At 46.5% G+C, this 21,054-nt stretch overlaps 1 protein-coding gene across 1 annotated transcript in view; it reads right to left on the bottom strand.

The window, feature by feature from the left end:
• The window catches only part of MSMB (microseminoprotein beta), a 36,695-nt gene extending 20,704 nt beyond the window's left edge, over window positions 1–15,991 (bottom strand). The window contains exon 1 of the mRNA XM_039477814.2: window positions 15,696–15,991. Within this exon, the coding sequence (XP_039333748.1) occupies window positions 15,696–15,698 (3 nt within the window). The 5' untranslated portion in view covers window positions 15,699–15,991. The remainder of the gene's footprint in view (window positions 1–15,695) is intronic.
• Window positions 15,992–21,054: the final 5,063 nt, after the last annotated feature.

Here is a 21,054-nt window from a genome sequence, read left to right as displayed (position 1 = left end):
ACCTTATCAATGCTCTGCTCAGTTCTATCATCTCTGTAACATGCCATCTGCCCTCACACTGGTTTCACTTCCACAAGCCACAGACACGAGGTCACACTTCCCTAGAGACACTCTTAACCAGGGGTCCCCAAACTTTTTACACAGGGGGCCAGTTCACTGTCCCTCAGACCATTGGAGGGCCGGACTATGCAAGGTGTGACACCCTTCACAGCCAGCGCTGCTGCCTCCACTATCCCAGACAGTGGTATGCAGTATCACAGGCCCAGCACCGCCTCCAGTGCTGTATACAGGGATGGCGGTGATCAGCCTGTGACACTGTGTATACAGCGTCCTGGACATCTGCAGCAGTGGTGGGCTTCTTCTGTGGGAAGCCCACTGCTGCATGTTTCCCCTATTATAAGACACCTCCTAAAAATAAGACAGCCCCCGTCTTGTGGGGGTAAAATTAATATAAGACAGGGTCTTATAATAGGGGAAACATGGTGTGTAGTAATGTGGGGGGAGACTTTTGGGCAAAGGGAGGTTATAGGGGCCATTATGCTGTTGTACATTTGGGGGAGTATGGGGGCCATTGTACTGTGTAGTAATGGTTATAGTGCTTTGCCTTTCTTCCTACTTCCACTGTTATTTCACACTGCTTCCAGTGATGCGGGGCGCCGCAGCCGCAGACCAGATGTGCATCATATGACACACTTCTGGAGCTGTGACGCATTTGTCCTGCGTCACCGGAAGTAGTACTGTACGTGAGCAATGCCGCGCTTTGTGGCGCCGCCACATACAGTACTCCAGGAGCACAGGATGCATGTGCTCACTGACCACCGATGAAAGAGGTGCCCCTTCCTAAAGTGAAGTGGAGGCCGGATAAATGGCATCAGGGGGCCGCATGCGCCCGCGGGCCATAGTTTGGGGACCCCTGCTCTTAACCATCCTGTGTTCAACAGCTAGTGATTCTGGGAAGGAGGGCAGTGGGGAGCCACTGCTTTCTGTGAATCAGGATGAAATCAACCTTCATCAAACCCAGACAAAATGGGGCCAGGAAGGCCCAAAGGAGAGGAGGCTCATGCTTACATGTCTGAGATAGGAACTGTTTCCAATAAGCCTCTAGAAACATTTCAAATCTCTCCTGCTTTGATAAGACTTATCACTAGACATTCTTTACAACTCCTGTCCTTTAGATAAGATGGTCTCAGAAGAATACTTGCTCAGTAAGTGCATCTCCACCAGTGCACTGACAGCTCTCTAACTTTGAATCTCTAGAACCAATGAACTCCATTTCTAAGGAGTTTATGTAAATTGCTTCTTTGCCAATAAATGCTCTCCTTTACCCTTCCCTCTCTGAATGCACTGGTGGCTTGTCCTTTCCTGTATTCCAGATTATTATTCTGATTTCTGCTCCCAAGTAAACCCAGCGTATCTGGAGATAATTTTCTCTACTGTCCTTTTTTCAGGATACTTGTATAGGTGGTTGTTCTCATTGCATGGAGACTTGACTTGCTCATTTCTTCTCAGATATAGGTTCAACTTCAAATTTTATGACACCTCCTGAGATCCCATCATATCTGCTGGAGAGGTACCTTTTCTCCTGATGATCTTGAACCTCACTCCCTGTAGTTTCTGTCTTGTCATCACAGATGGGCCTTTGAGAAAAGATGGGTCAAATGTTGGCATGTGCAGAAGTTTTGTTTGATGCATTTGTCTGACAAACAGTCTTTGTAATTAACTATCCTCTTTTTTACATTTTTATCGTTATTATTATTATTATTATTTTATGAGATGGAGTATTGCTCCTGCTGTGCAGGCTGGAGTGCACTGGTATGATCTCCCTTAGTGCAACTTCCACCTCCCAGGTTCAAGGGATTGTCCTTCTTCAGCCTCCCAAGCAGCTTGAATTACCGGCATGCGCCACCACGTCCAGCTAATTTTTGTATTTTTAGTAGAGATGGGTTTTTGCCATGTTGGCAAGGCTGGTCTTGAACTTCTGACCTCAGGTGATCCACCCACCTTGGCCTCCTAAAGTATTGGGATTACAGGTGTGAGCCACCACGCATGGCCTGTCATTGACTATCTTCCAATGGCACAGCAAATCCTTCCTCTTAGTCTTAACCCAGACTTATCTTATGTTCAGAAAATACACATTTCCATGCCCACAGGATTCGTGTTTTCTAAATTGATAAATGGCTGGCTGGTCTTTTAATCAAATGAACATAGATTGCTGCCTTGCGTGGAACACAAGTGCTACAGAAAAATCATTATGTGTATCTGTTTATGTTATGCTTTTTATGTGTATCTTTTGTTTTTGCCACCATTTGACAATAAGCCTTTAAAACATTTCACTGTACCAAACCATATTATATCTGTTAAACAGAAACTGTTGTAATCATAGCATCTCAGGGCCAGAGTGGCCCTGAAAGGATCCTGTGCTCTGATTTTAGACAAAGGACTGAGATTGAGGAACTCAGATGATTTGCTACTAAGTACAGAGTCCCATACACTGTCAGAGGGAAGCCACCACAGTCTCAGAAGCAGGACAAAGGACAGATGAAGAATGAGATGAAGAATGAGAGCAGGCAGATGTCAAGTCATCATCGGAGGTAGGGAACTAGTGGGACCAGCCTGCTTACCTCTCAGGGATATGTGAAGATTCAGAGAATTGACAGTTGGGAGTGAATATAAAATGCCTAGTAAACTAGGCCTTCCTCGCTATACTTGGAAGAATGTTCAGGAGTTCCTTGCGACTGGCTATTGATCTAATTTTTAACCTCTGGGGATGCGCCATGCTTGAAATAGGACACAGCGTTTTGCCAGCAGAAGCTCAGTCCTGCCGACAGTTGATGCATTAAGTCCCAATGGAAGAGAACATGCTGTCCTCCATCACAAGCTAAAACCTGATGGGATGCTTGAAGAGGGCCTTTGGAAGCCCAGCTTTGAGATGAACTTTTCCTAATGGATATTGTTCCTGCTGATAATTTCTCAGAGAGCCTATGCCGCCAAATGAGAACGGTCACAGCACATTTTTCTACTGTGCCTGAGGTTCACACCTTCTATCTGCTGAAGTGCTGGTTCTGAGAATTTGAGCCACAGCCACTGTGGGACGAGGGGTTATTTTGCCCCACCTAAGGATGGTGGACTCTGATAGATGTTGCCCACCGTGTGAGCTGCTTGGCACCACGTCTTTGACTACAGCCACACTCTCCCATCTGTGGGTCAGCCCTACAAGCCCCAAAGAACACCTCAAGGTCCATGGAGTCACACAGCCCTTGGGGTGATGCTGTGGCAGGGTTGCCATTCATTCCTAGAGTTTTTGGTGTGTTGTTTGTTTTTGGAGATAGATTCTTGCTCTGTTGCCCAGGGTGGAGTGCAGTGGTGCGGTCTCAGCTCACTAAAACCTCAGCCTCCTGGGCACAAGTGATTCTTGTGCCTCAGCTTCACAAGTAGCTGGGACTACAGGAGTGCACCACCACACCCGGATAATTTTTGGAGTTCTGTAGAGACACGGTTTCACCATGTAACCCAGGTGGGTCTCCAACTCCTGATCTCAAGTGATCTGCCTGCCTTGGCCTCCCAAAATGCTGGGATTACAGGCATGAGCCACTGTGCCCTGCCACCATTCCCAGTATTAAAAGAACCTTAGACAAATTCAATTCAACAGCGTTTGATTGAGCAAAGAACCATTTGTAGGAATCAGGCAGCCTCCAGGCAAAAATAGGTTCAGAGAGACTCCTGAACTGTCTCACACTTGAAGCTTTATGGCCAGAAAAAGGAAAGTGACATACAGAAAGTGGAAGTGAGGTACAGAAACAGATGGATTGGTGATGGCATGGTGTTTGGCTTATTCAAGCCCAGTTTGAACAGCTGGCCACGTGTGAGTGGTTGAAGTCTGGCTGCTGTGATTGACCAAGACTCAGCTACTTGGTCTGAGAGTAGGTGACAGTCTGTTTAGGTGTCCAGTTAGCTTACAGTTCACTATGTACAGAGAAACCTTTAGGGTGAATTTAAACTATGTAAGGAGAAGGCTTTAGGCTAAAGGTGATTTAATAGCAGGATCGGCAGGGGCTCCCTCACCAGTCTCCAGGCTGATGGCTTGTCTCCCATCCACTTCCTCTCCCATCCTGCTCTAGAGTCTTTCCAGACCATGATCTCTTCCCTTAAATCTCTCACCCAGCTGCTACTTTATACCCAGAACATAATCTTACTTCATATCTCACGGAGACCAGAGGTGAAAACTGCACCCCCAGCCCCACCCTGCACATTGCCCTCCGCCAGCTTCTGTTCTTTCCATTCATCCTCTGGGTCCCTTTCTCACCCCAAACAGGCAAAACAAATCCCATTGCACCCGTCTGCCCCATTCCCCACATCTGCCCCATTCTTTCCAAGGGACTCCCTCCATAAAAGCCAGCCTCCCCATGACAAGTAGGCAGGAAGGGATGGAAGGAAAAGTGCTCAGTGTTTGAGGACCGCCCAGTTCCCAGCCTGGCAAAAGCCAGCCTCTCTGAGGTCCACTTACACTCCAGCAGTTTTACTTTGTAGAGCTCGATCTTTGCAATATCCTGTGGCAGGACTCATTTCTGTATGCATCAGGATTCTGTTCTGTTGGAAACTGAACGAAAATGAGCATGGGCAAAAAGAGACATTTTCAGCTCAAGTGTTAAGTCCAGAAGTGGATCAGCTTCTGGACTGAGGGGCTCAGTCTGGAACAGGCATTATGAAAGTTTTCACTGTACAGAAACCAGAAAGATGAACTCTGCCTCCATCCACAGATTCCTTTCTGCATAATCTCTTGCTTCTAAAATATAGTAAGACAAATTCTCCATGCCAACAGATGCGGCAGAGGGTCTTTTCACAGCAACAGAAATGCTGTATGGTGAAGCCCCTACGAGGGTTGAGGGTGGTGGTGGGATAGAGATCCTGAAGATCCAGGCAAAGAACTGACTTGGAAAAGGAAGCCACCAATAGAACGGTGAGAACAAACACTGTAAATGCTGCTAGCCACAGCTACTCTGGGTAAGGTGTCACAGGAGTGCACTGGAATGCATTGAGGCTGGCAAGCCCTGGAGCAGGAAGACTGCTGGTAAATAATCTTTCTTATTTTCTGTAAGGAACTTGGAAGGCTTACCTACAGAGGTGTGAAAACAGCAGAGAAAACACTGGAACAAAGAAAGGAAGCCAAAGCAAACACGTTCAGGATTAGTCACTGAGAAACCTAAGAAACCAAAACCAAGTTTTCTCCCGGAGAAAAGGGAGACTCGAGCATCCCCTTGGAGGTCTGGAAGCTTCTTGTCTGTCAAGTGGATTCAAGGGTATTTGGTCAAGGATCATGTGTTTATGAAGCAGGAGCGGCCACAAACAAACCTCTCAAACACCGAACAGGGAAGGAAGTGGTGATTTATCCGGCTGGGAGCTGCAGCAGGTGAAAATACCTTAACAAATGAGCTCCTCAACAAAGAAAATCCTTGCCCTTTTAAAGCCTTACAATTCTAGAAATTACACGTGAAGGGGTCTTCATCCAGGAAGTAGGTGTGGGGTATGTGACTAGATAGGGGTTTGATGGTGTTTAAGCAAAAACAATGCCTTCCAGAAAGATTCCTCCATACCATGCCTGTGATCTACAGGAGTGCGATTAAGAGTGGTGCCCGGTCTGCCAGCCTTCATTTCTCCTACTGAAATGCAATGTAGAAATCTACAGGGAAGAGCTCTTAGAAGCTTAAGAGGATTAAGGGTCTCCTTCCTCATCTACAGCTTAGAGCAACTGTGCACAGAACCAGAAATCACCTGCTCCCACACTTTCAATGGGTTGTCCCAGAGACCGCTCCCTTATGTGAAGCTGAGGCTTGTCTTGTGTTGAATGTAACACAGTCCCAAGAAGGCTCTGGTGACAAGGAGCTTGTTTTTTCTTTCTGGAAGTGGTATTCCTTTTTTTCTTTTCTTTTCTTTTTTCGTTTTTAGACAGAAATCACAGAAGTGGTATTCAAAGTGTTGAACAGCCAGTATGGCTCAACCACTGACCCTTCAGTACAGCCACTACAGCAGAAGCGGTCATGAGAAACAGACCTCTCAGGCACTGAACTAGGAAGGAAGGGGTGATTTATTTGGCCAGGAACAAGGCGGCATGGCTGCCTAATAGCCGAGCTCCTGTAACAAAGAGAAGCCCTGCCTTTACATGGGCTTACGGCTCTAGAAACTACACATGAAAGGGTCTTGGGTTTACAGCTTTAGAAATTACATGTGAAAGGGTCTTGGTTCATGGAGTAGGCATGGGGTATGTGGCTTCCCATCAAATTATGGGGAATTTGATCTTGTTCAGGTAAAAACAATGCCTTCTGGAAGGATTCCTCCATACGATGCCTTCGATCTATAGGAGAGATTGTGGTAATCAGTAGGGTCTTATTTTCACCCTGGCTGGTGGCACCAACCAGTCCCCCTTCTGGCTGACTTCTAGCTTCTCCTTTGAGATGCAATGCAGAAGGCTGAAGAGGATTAAGGGTCTCCTCCTCACTGCCAGTAGTCAGTCTGGAGGACCCTGCTGTGCCAGGTTCTACCCCTTCTGTTTCTGCATGATGTTGAGGTCTGGAGGGGCCAGGAGAGCTAACATGCAGCCATGTACCCACCAGTGTGTCTGAACTGATGTATACCAGCACCGCAGGCCCTCATTCTCCTCACGGAGCACATGCCAAGTAAATGCAGCCGCTGAATCAGAGAGAACAACGCCAGCTAGTAGCCTTCTGTCCTCACCATGAGCAGCGCCTTCCAGAACCACCCCAGGGTGGAGGGCTGAGAGGTGAGAAGGGAGCCTGAACCTGTCATGTCCACACGTGCATTACCTCAGTGATTTCTCGGCAACACGACAAACAGGCCATCTCACTCCAACTTTACCAGTGGGGCATTGAAGCTTTAGATGGAGACATGTATTCAAGGTTTTCAGATGGTGAAAAGAACAAGAATTTGAACCGAGGCCTGAGATGAAGCAGGGACCACCTTTTAGGAGCCTGTGCCACCGCCCTCAACTCTACCACCAAGCATGGAAACAAAGGAAAATCTTGAGTTTCTCCCAGGGAAATTCCAGGTACGCAGCTCTGCTGAGAAGTAAATAAGTAACTTGTTAGGCAGGAAGGTACTAGCCCAAAACAATAGCCAAGGAAATTAGAGTCCAGAGATGTTTGCTTTCCCTTTAGAAACATCTTAACATCTTAACACACATCCTTGAGTTCGTCTCTCAGAAACCTGGACCCCCATCTGGACCCACACCAAATGGATTTGCTGGCCTGCAGACATCAGAATAGGGAGAGCTGAGGGCTGCAGTCTGACCACCTTCCTACCTTCTAAATTTCTTCTGGTGGGACCTGGAAGCCACACCTATGAGCTAAATCTAATACTCTTTTCTGCTAATCCCAAATTTTTAGACAAGGCATCACCTCCTGAATCAACTACAAATCAAAGAACCTCTGAATCCACCTGTGACCTGCAAGCCCCTGTTTCAAGATATCTTGCCTTTTTGGGCCAAACCAATGTGCACCCTCCATGTGTGGCAGGAGCAGCTGCAAGAAACAGACCTCTCAAACACTGAACTGTGAAGGAAGAAATTCTATTATTATTATTATTATTATTATTAAGGTCGGGAGCTGGATGATGATTTGTCTAGCTAACCCAGCTAGTCTAAAAAAGAGAGGCTCTGACTTTATATAGGATTACACTCTAGATATTACGTGTGAAAGAATCTTAGGTTTACAGCCTTAGAAATTATTAGTGAAAGGGTTTTTGGGTTTACAGTTTTAGGAATCACATGTGAAAAGGTTTCTGGATTTACAGTTTTAGAAATCACATATTATAGGGTTTCAGGTTTACAGTTTTAGAAATCACATGTGAAAAGGTTCTGGTCTCCAGAGGGAGGAGTTGGGTGGGAGTTTGATCTTTTTTAAGTAAAAACAGTGTTTTCTGGAAAGCTTCCCCAATACCAAGTGTGCTATTTACAGGAAGGTGATTCAGGAGATGCCAGTCAGCCAGCCTCTTCTTCTATTGAAATGCCGTGTGGAAGTCAAGGGGGAGGTGATCCCAGATGCCTGGGTCTCCTTCCTCACCCCCCCGACTTGAGACCCTCACCACTGTATAATATTGGTAAGAGGTCTCACTTTCATTCTCATTTTCCAGATCCTCTGAAGAAACTGATTGATAATGATTCCTATAATATACTTGTGATGTCATTTTTTTTTTTTTTTGCTAACTACAGTAGTGATAAATCCCCTAATCATCTGAAGGAGCAGAGGGAGTAAAGGAAGTAACAAACAAATGCCTATCATTATTAGAACACTTATGATGAGAGTCTTGTATCCTCCTAAGGATGAGAACCAACCTCCGAATAAGGACTCAGGGTTAAATCCGTGCCACACCTGCACAGGCACGTGTGCCAATTTCGTCATGTCTCGAGCAATATCCTCCACTGCTTGACCCTGGTCGTCTCTGTAGGCAGCAGTTAGTTAGATTGAATTTTCCACAGGTTTCTCCTTCAGCTGCCAGCAAATCATCTAGGGCCAGCTGGTTCTGATAAATCGCATTCCTCATTTGAGTTTCTTGTTGGGCCAAAAGGGACAGAGCTTTCCCGTTTCATTAGTGAGTATTTCCAAAACAGCCTGTAACCGGATGATCCGGTTAAGCATATGAATGGAACCATGGGCACTGTAACCTGGTGGAGCTCAAACTATACAGAGTCTGGTATCCCCGTGAGCCATCCTCTGCCCATGTGGCCAGCCCATGATACTCAATAATTTTCTCCAGTGGCCACTCATAATCTGTCCATTCTCCTATCTTTAGGTTTCTTTTCTCCCTAGCGGAGTAGACTGGATACCCTCACAGCTCACCTGTCTTAACAGAAATAGGAAAAAAGAAGGCTTAATGATGCCTATGACACAGCTACCTGTCCATCTTTCAGGCAGCTGTACATATGCTCTATGTCCGCATATCCAGTACAACCCAGGTGGGGCTGTCCGATCTCTCCAGTACCCAGGACGATCCCAAGCATCCTGTAATTTTGGAAATTTTAGGAGGGAGTTCTTTTCTGTATAGTTTGAGCTCCACCAGGTTATGGTGCCCATGGTTCCATCATACAACTGCTGCCCTAAGCAGCTAAGCTTCCCTACTGGAATAGTGAAGCCTGCTCCTTTTCTGGCCAAACAGTATTGTCCAATAATTGAAACCTTTAAAACCCAGAAACTATTGGTTTGAACCCTTTGAACTGACATCAGGTCAGGGACAGGGTCAGAGGATAATAACTCACGGGCTTCCCATGGCCACCTGTCACCCATAGTCATCCCTCCACATACATAGCAAGAAGTGACATTGAGGGAATGGGCCATATTTTCAGCAAGTTGGAGGAACAAGTTCTTTGTCTTTTTCAGAAGCTCCAATATTGATTCATTTAATAGATCATAAAAGTGTTGGTACACTGGCCAGGCTGAGTGTTTCAGCTGCTGCCGGTTTCACATGGCTGTAGTGGATCCAGGCTGGGATTCCCTCTACCTTTACAGATGTGGAGGTGGTCAGGATCACGGTTTGTGGTCCTTTCCACCGTGGCTTCAGAGGGGCTGCCCTCCAGTCTTTTGTCCACACATGATCACCTGGTGAGAAAGGGTGAACTGGGGAGAATAAGCTTACAGGGCGGCCGGGCGCGGTGGCTCAAGCCTGTAATCCCAGCACTTTGGGAGGCCGAGGCGGGTGGATCACGAGGTCAAGAGATCGAGACCATCCTGGTCAACATAGTGAAACCCTGTCTCTACTAAAAATACAAAAAATTAGCTGGGCATGGTGGCGTGTGCCTGTAATCCCAGCTACTAAGGAGGCTGAGGCAGGAGAATTGCCTGAGCCCAGGAGGCGGAGGTTGCGGTGAGCCGAGATCGCGCCATTGCACTCCAGCCTGGGTAACAAGAGCGAAACTCCGTCTCAAAAAAAAAAAAAAAAGAAAAAAAAAAAAAAAAACAAGCTTACAGGGCATCTGTCATTTACCCAGGTTGAAATATCCTGAGTGATTTTCCCTAGAGCTTGTAACTGGCATCCTAACTCAATCTCTTCCCACTCCCGAGGAGTTCCAGGGAGAGCCTGGAGTATGGGAGGGGGCCAATGATATAAAAGGGGGAATATCCTATTCTCCTAAAGGGAGTGTTAACTTTGAATAACACTAAAGAAAGAGCCTGTACCCACTTTAATCTTGTTTCCTGACACACTTTCCCTAAGCTATTTTTGATGGTCCAGTTCATTCTTTCCACTTTCCCAGAACTCTGAGGTCAGTAGGCAGCGAGCAGTTTCCAAGTGATACCCAAGGCCATTGCTGTTTTCCAGACTAAATCCACCATAAATGCTGGTCTGTTGTCTGATCTGATGTGCAGTGGTAATCCAAACCTAGGGATAAGATCTCGAAGCAGCACACAGGTTACTTCATGGGCCTTTTCAGTCCTAGTCGGGAAGGCCTCTACCCACCCAGAGTACGTGCACACCAGTACCAACAAATACCTATGTCCCCCACACTTGGGCATTTTAGTAAAGTCTACCTGGAGATCTTCAAACAGAGCTGCTCCGTAAGCTTGAATGACAGGGGGAATAGTTGGACCCTGCCTCACGTTGTGCTGCCGACATGTAACGCATCACTGCACCACAGTTTTAGTCAAGGCTGGTAAGTGTGAGACGTAAAAGTACCAGCCTAACATCTTCTCAAGTGAATCTTGACCTAAATGAGTGGTTTCATGTACAGCTTGTATAACCGCTGTCCCAATAGCTGTGGTGCTGCTATTCTTCCATCAGGCAACCAGATCCATCCCTCTTTAATCAGTTGCCCTCACTCTGTCTGGAGAAAGTCTTTTTCCTCCTTAGAGTAAGTAGGCACCAAGTCAGGGATCTGGGGAATCAGCGGGGCTATAACTGCTGCTCAGTAGGGAGCAGATGCTGCCTTACTAGCTGCTGAATCAGCTCGGGAATTTCCCAGGGCCACGGAGGTGTGGGCCCGCTGATGTCCTCGGCAATGCATGACCACCACCTTCCACAGCATCCAGACTGCTTCTAGCAACTGCAAAATTTCATGTTGATACTTTCTTTTCCCCCTGAAGTTAACAGGACTTTTTCTTTGTACAGTGCTCCATGTACTTGGAGAGTCAGAAAGGCATGTTGAGAATCAGTGTAAATGTTTACAACCTTATCTTTACTCAGCTCTAGGGCTTGAGTCAGAGCAATGAGTTCAGCCTTCTGAGCTGAGGTACCCTGAGGCAGTGACTTGGCCTCAATTACAGTGTCCAGAGTTACCACAGCATAGCCTGTACACCTTTCCCCTTGTGGATTAACAAAACTGCCCCCATCCCCATACAACTCTCAGTCTACTACTGTCCATGGCTGACCCCGAAGATCAGGCCTACTGGAATAGACTGTATCCAGGACTTCAACACTTGTGTTCAATTGGGCCCTCGGACATTGGGAGCAAAGTTGGAGGGGTTTAAAGTGTTGCAGACCGCAATGATGATGGAGGTTTTTACATAGCAGGCTCTGGTATTTGGTCAGCCTAGCATTTATTAACCAATGATGCCTTTTGGTATTCATTAGAGTCACTACTGCATGGGGTGCCTTGATATTTAAGTTCTGCCCCAGAGTTAGCTTATCAGCTTCTTGTGCTAGCAGAGCAGTTGCTGCCAGAGCCCTTAAGCATGGATGCCATCCTTTGGAAATTCTATCCAGCTGCTTGGAGAGGTAAGCTACAGGCCTGGGCCAAGGTCCCACTGTTTGGGTTAGGACCCCAACTGCCACTTTTTCTCTTTCTGTCACATATAATGTGAAGGGCTTTGTTAAATCAGGCAGCCCCAAAGCCGGAGCTGACATAAGTTTCATTTTCAGTTCCTGATAGGCCTGACGCTGCTGGGATCTCCATTCAAAGGGATCCTTGTCTTCCTCCTTTGTCACATCATATAGGTGTTTGGCCAGTACTGCGAAGCTCGGAATCCACAATCTACAGAAACCCAAGGCTGCCAGGAACTCCCTCACCTGCCTTCTAGTCTCGGGTTCTGGCAGGTTGCAAAGTACTTGCTTCCTCTCTGTTCCTAGGCTGTGTCCCCCCTTCCGGTTGGTAAACCCCAGATTAGCACTTGCTGTGGACAAATCTGGGCTTTTTTTTAAAGACACTTTATACCCACAGTCCTCCAGGTAAGACATCTATTCATTTTGCGCGCCCAACTGCCATGGAGTGTCCCAATAAAAGGTCATCAGCATATTGAAGCAGGACACAGACTAAGTCTTTAGCTGGAAACTTTTGGATGTCACAGGCTAATGCCTCCCCAAAGATGGTGGGAGAGTTCTTGAACCCCTGGGGGAGCCAGGTCCAGGTGTACTGGGTGGTCACACCCTGTTTCTGGATTTTCCCATTGAAAAGCAAATAGTTTCTGATTTTCAAAAGCCAGCCTGATGCTAAAGAAAGCATCCTTTAAGTTCAAGCAGGTGAACCAACTATCCTCTGCTGGCAATAATACCAGCAGTGCACGCATGGGTTAGGCACAGTTGGGTGCAGTCACTGAGGCTTGATTAGCCAGGCACAAGTCCTGCACTGGCCTGTAGTCTTTGGTCCCTGGTTTGAGAACAGGCAAGAGGGGAATGTTCCATGGAGACTGGCAAGGAACTATAATTTCACAGTCCTTTAGGTGCTTTAGATGGACCTGAATGCCTTCTAGGGCCTCACGGAAAACTAGATATTGCTTTTGTCTAACTGGCTGAGCCCCAGGCTTGACTTCAATGAGCACAGGGGTCTGGTTAATTGCCAGTCTTCTCTGCCCAGACCTTAGGCAATCGTTTTGCTAATGCAGCTTTATTTCCTGGTCTGGTTCAGTTAAGAAGTCTCCACTCTTCCTCACGAGGCACCCTGAGGACCATTATGACCCAAGTTTTAGGTAAGGCCAGCTGTAAAATGCCATTCTCAGTGAAGGTTAGGGTCTCCCGTAACTTACTGAACAGATCCCTTCCTAGCAGGGGCAAAGGGCAATCAGGCATGTACAAGAACTGGTGAATTACCTCATGTCCCCCCCACCTCACAAGTATGAGGCAAAAAGAAAGATGGTTTTTCCGACAACCCAGTAGCTCCAACAATATCGGTTGTCTTCTTCGACGGGGGGGGGCCACAGGGATGGTTACCACTGAATATTCAGCACCTGTGTTGATGAGGAAGTCAATGGCCTTGCCCCCTACTCTCATTCTGACCATAGGCTCCTTGGGGGCAATGGAGCCTGGTCCCCTTCACTCCAGTGGTCCTTCCATTAGATTGAACAGAGCCCTTTCACTTTTGTCTGAAGCCTCGTGCTCAGGGTCTCTCTGTTTTTCCGTTAGCTGGGGGCACCGGTCTTTCCAATGTCCTACTTCTCTACAATATGCTCATTGATTGCATTGTAGGCGCCGGTGGGCAGACTGAGAGGCTTTCCAGGAACCCCCCTTTTCCCGCCCTCTTGGGGGCACTCTTTTAATAATGGCAGCTATCAAGTTGGCATTTCATCGAGCTTGGCACTTGCTTTCTCTACGGCTCACTGCTTCTCGATTTACAAACACCTGCTTAGCTATTTCCAATGACTGTGAAGTATTCATGCCTGTAAAACCTTCTTGTTTCTGCAATTTTCATCTAATGTCTTCTGCACACTGACTGACTAATGTCATATTTATCATTCGTTGGTTTTTGGTGCTCTCAGGATCAAAAAGAGTGTACATGCAGTAAGCTTCACATCGTCTTTTATAAAATTGGGTGGGGCATTCCTCTTTTCCTTGAATAACCTCGGAGACTTTATTAATGTTTGTAACTTTCTGGGCTCCCTTTTTAAACCTTTCCGGCAAGGCTTCTCTGTACCAGATTAGCCTCTGCATGCCCTCTGGGGTGTTTGGATCCCACTGGGGGTCAGTTACCGGTAACTCGACCCTGACATATTCTTGGGGCTTCCAGTAATCTGCAGGAACATGCTCCTCCAGCCAATTAGAAGCAGCTTGGAGTATTCTCTGCCTGTCATCTGTGTTAAAAAGATACACAAGCTGTGGGTAGCACTCAGCCCAAGTGGGGTGATGAGTCTGAATAATAGTTTTTTAGTAGGTCAATGAGAGCTGTGGCGTCTCGGTATAAGACGGGTTGTTATTTTTCCAGTTGATAAGATGAGCTGAGGTGAACGGCAGGTACGTGAAAACACACCTTTCTACGATGTGGCTGTCCTCATCCACTCCCGTGTACCTCTGCTTTCTTAAAGGCATCTGCACCCTGGCTTTGGATTGCAGACGGGCTGCCAGAGGGGGAGTTCCTTCTGGGAAACGGGCAGCAATGGGAGGAGTTTTCCCACACTCTCTTTTAGACCACTCTGGGTGGTTTAGGTGTGTGCAGCTCTGGTGGGGTGCCGAGGCTTCCAGCCCAGGGGCAGGGAGTCCTTGAGGAGGAGGGGGCATTATTGGCAAAAACTCTTCTGCTGCTGGATCTGCCAGAACCTTGGGAGTCGCTGTTCCTGCCACTGAATCTACCCAGACCTTGAGAGTCCGCGTTTCTCTGCGGTGGTGAGATGGGTGGTGGTTTCTAGCAGTCTGTCCCTTGGCCACTAAAACAGTTGCTGCCTGTCCTCTTAGCCACTTCGGAAGGTCCAAAACTAACTGCAACCATGAGTCTATGTATGGATATTAATCAAGGTGTTCTAGCTTGCTGCATATAACCTCATGCCTTACTTTGGAGACAAGAGACCTATCGAGGGTCCCCTCTGGGGGCCAACCTACCCCAAATGCTGGCCAATCTACCTTACATAAATTCCTTAATTTCTCTGTTGTCATAGTTACTCTATAATTCCCACTAAATCCCTTCTTGAAATTTTTCAGCATCGTCTCTAAAGCGGTGGGCTTGCTATGAGAGTGACCCATGCCTGTGCTCCAAAGAAACAATTCCCACAGTTAAGAGAGTGTTACTCTACCCACAGCAGTTCCCTCCCAGCAAGACGAAGTATACACTCTCCAATTTACATGCACGTCAATCCTTTCACAACACCCAGATGGCAAAGTCTTCTCCACTCAGCCTTCTGCGGCCATCTCTAATTCCAACTAGCCCTACGAATTGCTCGTCACATGAGGCCCCTTCTAATGGGCCTGATACTCCCACCTTTCATGACTGATGAGTCCAGTTGGACCCCTCTACACACACACACACACACACACACACACACACACACACACACGATCGCTCTCCTCCCTCCACCCAAATCAAAACCATAAGCAAAAACCTTCCAAGGTTAGTTACAAAGGGAGAGAGAGAGAGAGAGAGAGAGAGAGAGAGAGAGAGAGAGTTTAAAAGTGCCAAATCGGGCTGGCGCGGTGGCTCAAGCCTGTAATCCCAGCACTTTGGGAGGCCGAGGCGGGTGGATCACGAGGTCAAGAGATCGAGACCATTCTGGTCAACATGGTAAAACCCCGTCTCTACTAAAAATACAAAAAATTATCTGGGCATGGTGGCGCGTGCCTGTAATCCCAGCTACTCAGGAGGTTGAGGCAGGAGAAATGCCTGAACCTAGGAGGCGGAGGTTGCGGTGAGCCGAGATCGCGCCATTGCACTCCAGCCTGGGTAACAAGAGTGAAACTCCAACTCAAAAAAAAAAAAAAGTGCCAAATCGGGCACATGTGGGTGATCAGGCCACGTTTCCACCTAAAGGAGTGGGCACGTTTCCCAGGACCAATCCTACCATGTTTCTGTTGTCTGGCCGTTCCAAGTACCCATTCCTTCTCAGTGTTCAGCCACTGGGTGAATCCACACTGCGAGAGCTTTCCCGCTCCACTCCAGTGAGGCTTTCCACCGGGCAAATACCTGTCCAGATGCACTCTCAGGACCTGCATCGCCCCAGTTGGTGGGACACCCCCGCAGGGTGGACAAACCACCTGAGAGGCTAGACAAACCACCTGAGAGGCTTTTTCTGGCCATCTGCCAGCCAAAACTTGATTCCCAGTCAGGGAACCAAAATGTAGCAGGAGTGGCCATGAGAAACAGACCTCTCGAATATCGAACTGTGAAGGAAGAGGTTTATTATTATTATTATTATTATTACAGCTGCGTGCCAGGTGATAATTTGTCTAAGTAACCCAGCTCGTCTAAAAAAGAGAGGTTCTGCCTTTATATAGGCTTACACTCTAGATATTACGCATGAAAGAATCTTAGGTTTACAGCCTTAGAAATTACAAGTGAGGCCAGGTGCAGTGGCTCACACCTGTAATCCCAGCACTTTGGGAGGCCAAGGTGGACAGACCATGATGTCAAGAGATTGAGACCATCCTGGCCAACATAGTGAAACCCCATCTCTACAAAAATATAAAAATTAGCTGGGTGTGGTGGCACCCAGCTACTTGAGAGGCTGAGGCAGGAGAATTGCTTGAACCTGGTAGGTGGAGGTTGCAGCGAGCCGAGATCTGCACTCCAGCCTGGTGCCTGGCAAGAGAGTGAGACTCTGTCTCAAAAGGAAAGAAAGAAAGAAAGGAAAGAAGGAAGAAAGGAAGGAAGGAAGGAAGGAAAGAGAGAGAAAAAGAAAGAAAGAGAAAGAAAGAAAGAAAGAAAGAAAGAAAGAAAGAAAGAAAGAAAGAAAGAAAGAAAGAAAGAAAGAAAGGAAGGAAGGAAGGAAGGAAGGAAGAAAGAAAGAAAGAAATTGAGTGAAAGGGTTTTCGGGTTTACAGTTTTAGGAATCACATGTGAAAAGGTTCTGGTCTCCAGAGGGAGGAGTGGGATGGGGGTTTGATCTTGTTTAAGTAAAAACAGTGTCTTCTGGAGAGTTCTCCCAATACCAAGTGTGCCATTTACAGGAAGGTGATTCCGGAGGCACCGGTCGGCCAGCCTTTCATTCCATTGAACTGTAGTGTGGAAGTCAAGGGGGAGGTGATCCTAGACGCCTGGGTCTCCTTCCTTATATGTACTGATTTACACTTTTGTCTAACTTCTGCTTTCCTGAAAATTTACCCCTGCCTTTAAAAACCCTTACCTGTGTGAAAGGAAACTGTCTTGCCCTCTGACTCCCAAATCACTAAGCTAAAGGGAAAATCAAGCTGGGAACTGCTTAGGGCAAACCTGCCTCCCATTCTATGTAAGTCGTCCTTCTGTTCCCTGAGATAAATGCTGATCCGATTGCCTCCTTTGGAAAGGCTAATCAGAAACTCAAAAGAATACAACCGTTTGTCTCTTACCTATCTGTGATCTGGAAGCCCACTGCCCACTTCAAGTTGTCCCGTCTTTCCAGACCTAACCACTGTTCATTTTACATATGTTGATTGATGGCTTGTGTCTCCCTAAAAGGTAAAAAACTCCCGCTGTCCTCTGACCACCTTGGGCAGTTCTTCAGAACCTCCTGAGGGTGTGTCATTGGGCAGATGTCCTCAACCTTGGCAAATAAACTTTCTAAATTAACTGACATCTGTCTCAAATTTTCAGGATTCACACCTGCCAGCCATGAGTGAGGTAAGCATTTGAGCTGAGCTGCCTGGTCCCACTTGCTTCTGTGAATAAACACCTTCCTTACTAGTGCGGCAACCTCGGTGTGGATATCTGACCTTAACTGCACTGGGCAAGCAGACCCCAGTTCAGTTATATAATAGGCCGATTGATCCAAAAGCCAGTGCTCTCTTTACAGCTGGGGATGCCTCCCTCACACACCTGCCCAAAGGGCCGGCAGCAACTGCACTCAGGTGAAGAGATCTAAGCACCTTTGAGCCCTGGAGCAGCAGGCGGGGGCTGCCACCAGAATGGGGCCTTTCTGCAGGGGATCCCACAGCCTTCTCCTTCCCCTTCCTCCTCCCTTGACAATGTGTTCAGACTCCTCCCCCACCTTTGCACCAAGAAATTCCAATAGGTGTTAACCAGCCTCGTGATTTAGTACAGCTTTAGGAACCAGAGCCTTCAAAGTACGGGCTCCAGAGTCTCCCCGAGAACAGGGATAAGAACAAGTTTAATAAGTACCCTCTATTTCCCAGGCCTGTTCTTTTTCTGTGGAGTAACTATTTGCAAAGGCAGTAAAAGTTCTGTAACTTCCTGTTTTCCCACCTGGAATGTATACTTAAGGTCACAAAACTTGCTTAAGTTGCGACAGCAGTCACGGCTTAATAAACTGCCTTTGTCCTGCCTCTGTAAGCTCCTTTCCTGCCTTGCAAGTTTGGGGCCACTGAATGCCTAACACCCTTCGGTCACATGCAGAAAAGTCAAGCCGTGTCTATGTTCAGGGCTCAGCCCTGGGATGCTAATCCGCTGAGCCGGTGACCACCTTAATAAAATCCTCCTGTTTGGTCCATGGGTCTCTCCTGTCCCTCAGTTCCCACAACATCCTAAGTAAATATGCTTTCTCCCATTTTTCTTCAAATGCATACCACTGCCCGTATGTTTCTCTTTATCCCAATTTTGACAAAGACATGTGTATAAAAAATACATTTTTAGGCCAGGTGCGGTGGCTCATACCTGTAATCCCAGCACTTTGGGAGACCCAGGTATAGGGATTGCTTGAGGCCAGGAATTCAAGAGCAGCCTGGACAACATAGTGAGAACTTGTCTCTACAAAATTAAAAAAAAAAAAAAATAGCCAAATTGGAGGCTGAGGTGGGTGGATCACCTGAGGTCAGGAGTTTGAACCCAGCCTGACCAACATGATGAAACCCCATCTCTACTAAAAATACAAAATTAGCTGGGTCTGGTGGTACATACCTGTAATCCCAGCTACTTGGGAGGCAGGAGAATCACTTGAAACCAGGAGGCGCAGGTTGCATGGGCCGATATCATGCCGTTGCATTCCAGCCTGGGCAACAAGAGTGAAACTCCATCTCAAAAAAAAGAAAAGAAAAGAAAAGAAAAGAAATAATATGTCTTTCACAAAAACCTTTCAGAAAATAAAAAAGGATATGTCATTCTTTATCTCCTTCAATAAGGCCAGGGTTACCCTGATATCAAAGCTAGACAAACACACCAAAAGATACAAAAATTACAGAACCATATCTCTCATGAATATAGATGCAAACATACTCAATAGCCTAATTGCTATATCTATTAGCCTAAATATTTTGAAAAACAACAAAGTTAAAAAATTCTATACTATCCAATTTCAAAACCTACTATTGTTAAAGAAAAATTGTGCACCAGACACTTGTCAAAAATGTCAAGACAGATTTTATTCAGACTACTGTAGCAGAGGAGAGATACTTTAGCATTAACTGAGTTCTATTCTACCAAACCAGAGGCAGGAAGCTTTTTTTTTCCTTTTGAGATAGAGTCTTGCTCTTGTCACCCAGGCTGGAGTACAATGGCACAATCTCAGCTCACTGCAACCTCTGTCTCCTGGGTTCAAGTGATTCTCCTGCCTCAGCATCCCACGTAGCTGGGATTACAGGCTCCTGCCACCATGCCCAGCTAATTTTTGTATTTTTAGTAGAGACAGGGTTTTGCTATGTTGGCCAGGCTGGTCTTGAACTCCTGACCTCGTGATCCACCAGCCTTAGCCTCCCAAACTGCTGGGATTGCAGTCATGAGCCACCTTGCCCTGCCAGCAGGAGGCTTTTTAAATGCTAGGTTGTGGCCCAGGGAATGTGGCTCATGCCTGTAATCCCAGCTCTTAGGGACAGAGAGGTGGGAGAATAGTTTTAGCCCAGGAATTCGAGAACTGCCTGGGCGATATAGCGAGCCCCTGTTCTCTACAAAAATGAAAAAAAAAAAAAAAAGACAAAAAAGAAAATGCTAGGGTGTGTTAAGGGAAAAGTACTGAAGGATGCTAGTTGAGGGGAGGGAGGTTTGGTCAATGAGCACATTGACCAGATTGTAAACTAGTGCTTATCAATAGGCCAAGACTGAGCCTACCCTACTACCAAGATTGGGAGACAGAGGTTCTGTCCTACTTAACAATTACATTTCAAAGGGATGGCTCCCAGGTCCTTGGGAAAAACATTCCTGTGTTATAGAAGGTACATTTCAAAGAGACAGAGAAAGAATTTCTAATTGTCAGTTTTCTAAAGTAAATGCTTTAAGAAAAGGAGATTCAGGGGCCTATATTCAGGTTTTGCCTGCAACAAATTATAAATTCTTTGGGTTGCATTGGATTTTATTAGGCAGAGACTTAAGGGGGCTGAAGTCATTATCCTAAGGATGTGCCCATGAGCTGTTAGAGACGATGGTAGTGTTTGTTCGAGTCTCTTAGTGTTGGATGTGGATGAAATGATTTGTGCTGAGAGTCTACAGTCTTCTTTTTTATTTATATTTTATTTTTTATCATTTATTTATTTTTTATTTATTATTATTCTCACTATATTTTTGCCTTTCACCCTCTCTAAGAGGCTGCAGTTTTAGGGTTTTTTTTTTGGTTTTTGGTTTTTTTTTGAGATGGAGTTTCACTTTGTTGCCCAGGCTGGAGTCCAATGGCATGATCTCAGCTCACTGCAACCTCCAACTCCTTTTTTCAAGTGATTCTCCTGCCTCTGCCTCCTGAGTAGCTGGGATTACAGGTACATGCCACCACGACTGGCTATTTTTTGTATTTTTTTTTTTAGTAGAGACGGGTTTCACCATGTTGGCCAAGCTGGTCACGAACTCCTGACCTCAGATGATCCACTTGCCTTGGCCTCCCAAAGTGCTGGGATTACAGGCATAAGCCACCACGTGCCGCCCAGAGTGTGCAGTTCTTATAGGCCAAGACTGAGGCTTAATTCAAAAAGGGGGCTAGAGGAGCCCGATTAATGTTGGTGAGGGAGAACCTTTATCACTACAAAGCCACAGCAATCAAGACAGTGTGATACTACCATAAGGGCAGGTCAAGGAAATAGAGAAATCGAGAGTCCAGAAAGTGTAAGAATTAAAGAGGAAATAAACACAAAAGGTGGCTTGCTAGTTAAGACAGATTTATCTTAGAGAAAACAAACCTGAGAGGAGCGTTTGGCCAATTTAGGTAAGAGGCACACTTTTTTACAGACTAAGAGTTTTTAAGGATTTAGGGTGGGAGAGTTTATTAGACACTTAGAATGCTGTGTGTGTGTGTGTGTGCACGTGTGTGTGTGTGTGTGTGTGTGTACTTATTTGGGAGAGAGAGTTGTGTT

The sequence above is a fragment of the Saimiri boliviensis genome, chromosome 12, assembly GCF_048565385.1.
Source record: "Saimiri boliviensis isolate mSaiBol1 chromosome 12, mSaiBol1.pri, whole genome shotgun sequence".
Taxonomy (NCBI): domain Eukaryota; kingdom Metazoa; phylum Chordata; class Mammalia; order Primates; family Cebidae; genus Saimiri; species Saimiri boliviensis.
The sequence above is the reverse complement of the archived record's forward strand: the minus strand, read 5'-3'. Positions and strand labels throughout refer to the sequence as shown.